This window comes from Tribolium madens, unplaced genomic scaffold (genome assembly GCF_015345945.1).
Source record: "Tribolium madens isolate multiple individuals breed KSU strain unplaced genomic scaffold, Tmad_KSU_1.1 Scaffold_91;HRSCAF=231;Tcas5.2_LG7, whole genome shotgun sequence".
NCBI lineage: Eukaryota > Metazoa > Arthropoda > Insecta > Coleoptera > Tenebrionidae > Tribolium > Tribolium madens.
In genome coordinates this window covers 1210438-1212977 of record NW_025401063.1, presented here as the reverse complement: position 1 = coordinate 1212977, position 2540 = coordinate 1210438, and the positions used below count along the sequence as shown (strand labels likewise).

The following is a 2540-nucleotide window of genomic DNA, read 5'->3' as shown; positions in this document are numbered from 1 at the left end:
ATTAATTTTGATTTAATTTTGTAATTTTTTAGCTTGTTTATAGGGAATTTTTGAAATTTTTGGTTTGTTTCATAAACGTGTTTGAAAACTCACAAAAAGTTTGCTTTATTAAATTTTTTGCTCGTTTTTCACAAAATTTACGAAATAATTGAGTTTCTAATTGAAAAATGTACGCAAAAACCAATTTATGGTTTTCTAATTTATTAATAGTTATTTTTAATATAGCGTGGTTTTCTAATTTTTTCATTTATATAAATAAATACAATTTATTTTTGTTATTTTTAGGCGTGTTTTGACATAATTTTTTATGTTGGGGTATAATGAGGTGGGGTCAATTTTTTTTTCGTTTTTTATTAATTTTTTTAATTTAAGATTGTCGAGTTGCAAAAAGAGGGTGGATGGAGTGTTGTATGGGATGACACCCAGAAAAACACCCATATGTTTAAAGGGGACCAATGGGTGGGTTTTGACAGTCCAAAAGCAATCTCACTTAAGGTAATTTCACGTTAATTAAATTAAATTAAATTAAATTAAGTTTCAAGGTCGAGTATGCCAAATCGTTGAATCTCGGAGGTGTCATGATTTGGTCGATTGAAACAGATGACGTTAGAGGGGTCAGTGGTACCAAATACCCCATTCTCAAGGCCATAAATCAAGCACTTGAGGTTGGTACCATTTTTTTGTTTTTGGTGCTTTTTTTTCTTATTTTTTTTTCTAGGGTGGTAGCAATGAGATTGTGGAACCTGCCCCTCAACCTGTTGAGGAGGTTACTCAAAAACCAGCGCCCCCTTCTCGCGATTTGAGTAATCTTTGTACCAAAGTTGGTTATGTTCGAGATCCGGTTGATTGTTCCATTTTTTACTATTGTTTGCCCTACAATGGGGGTTTTGTGCCCTTGGAACAGAAATGTAATGCTGGATTGGCCTTTGATGAGGAGAAATTGATGTGTGATTATCCTGAAGTTGTAAAATGTTAAAAATTGTTGCTTTTAGACAATAAAATTTTGAATTTTGATAGAGTTTTTACTAAAAATTTGGAAACAAAACTAAACTAAAAAAAGAAAAGTATAATTAATGAAATAAACTAATATTAAGTAAAAAAAGTTTTAGTAAGTAAAAATCGTAAAAGTAGTCAATTAAATTTTACTGAAATAAAATAATATAAAGTAAAAAAAATCATTAAGTAAAATCTATATTTTTTGACTTAATTTGTTGATCTTTTAGCAAAATTTTTCGAAAAACCTGAGTTTTTGGTATAAAAACTTCCTTAATAGAATTTTCGACCAAATTTTGTAGCTTCTCGGTATATTTTTGTTTTAATTTTTCTCAAAAATTAGTTAAGTTAAGTGAAACAAAAAAAAACAAAATCTAATACAATTTATTTTTGTTATTTCTACGCATGTTTGGACATAATTTTTTTAACAAAAAAAAAAATAATATTAATTTTGATTTAATTTTGTAATTTTTTAGCTTGTTTATAGGGAATTTTTTTGAAATTTTTTGTTTGTTTCATAAACGTGTTTAAAAACTCAAAAAAAGTTTGCTTTGTTAAATTTTTTGCTCGTTTTTCACAAAATAATTGAGTTTCTAACTGAAAAATGTAAACCAATTTAGCGTGGTTTTCTATTTTTTTTCATTTAGAAATTTTTGACCCGCTATCACAAAATTAAGTTTTCAGCCATGAAATATGTTTTAACTCGTAAAAAAGACAAAAATAACATTATTTTCGTCTGAATTCAGTGATTTTTTAAGTTGTATTTAATGAAATTTTGCCAAATAATTGCGTCTCTAGCTGAAAAACGTGGTGAAACGCTCGAGAAATGCAAAAATAGGAGAATTTTTGTCGCAATTTGTTGATTTTTGCGAAAAAACTAAAATTTTAGTTCAAAAGCGTGCTTAAAGCATTCTTGACAATTTTTTTTCTTTTGTTGCTTCATTTTTTAAATTTTGGGTAAATTGAGTCAACAAACAAAATAACAGCAATTTTAATCGTTTTTGTAATTATTATCTCCGTTTCAGCGAAACAAGCTAAAAAATTATATCAATTTAGATTTGATTTTGTACTTTTTCAGCCATTTTAAAGTGAATTTTTCGAAATTTTCGGTTAAAACACTTTTTTATTCACTTTGTTGAATTTTTGTTTGTTTTTATAACATGTTAGAACCCTCGAGAAATGCAAAAATAATATAATTCTTTGGTTTATTTTAGCAAAATTTTACGAAAACCTGAAATTTTGATCCAAAATCGTGCTTAAAAGCATTTTTGACTATTTTTGGCCAATTTCGTCGAATTTTTGACTTGTCACAGAAATTTATCAAAACTGAAAGCAAATTGCCATTTTAAACTATTTTTAATTGTTGTGCTGTTTTTTTGACAAAATAATCAAAAAAAGTGGAAAATGTGCATTATTTTTGACTTAATTCAATAATAATTAATCAAAAATTTGTTTATTAATTTTTTATTGTAACCGCGAGTTTTGACAGTTTTTTTCATTTTTTTGTTTTTATTATAAATACGTGCTTAAACATTTAAAAAAGGCAA

General features: G+C 26.5%; 1 protein-coding gene across 1 annotated transcript in view; it reads left to right on the top strand.

The window, feature by feature from the left end:
- LOC123011709 (acidic mammalian chitinase-like) overlaps positions 1 to 1014 on the top strand; it is a 10347-nt gene extending 9333 nt beyond the window's left edge. Inside the window, exons 4-7 of the mRNA XM_044409294.1 lie at positions 305 to 325; positions 373 to 495; positions 543 to 665; positions 719 to 1014. Coding sequence (XP_044265229.1) covers positions 305 to 325; positions 373 to 495; positions 543 to 665; positions 719 to 976 — 525 coding nt within the window. The 3' untranslated portion in view covers positions 977 to 1014. The remainder of the gene's footprint in view (positions 1 to 304; positions 326 to 372; positions 496 to 542; positions 666 to 718) is intronic.
- The last annotated feature ends 1526 nt before the right edge of the window (positions 1015 to 2540 follow it).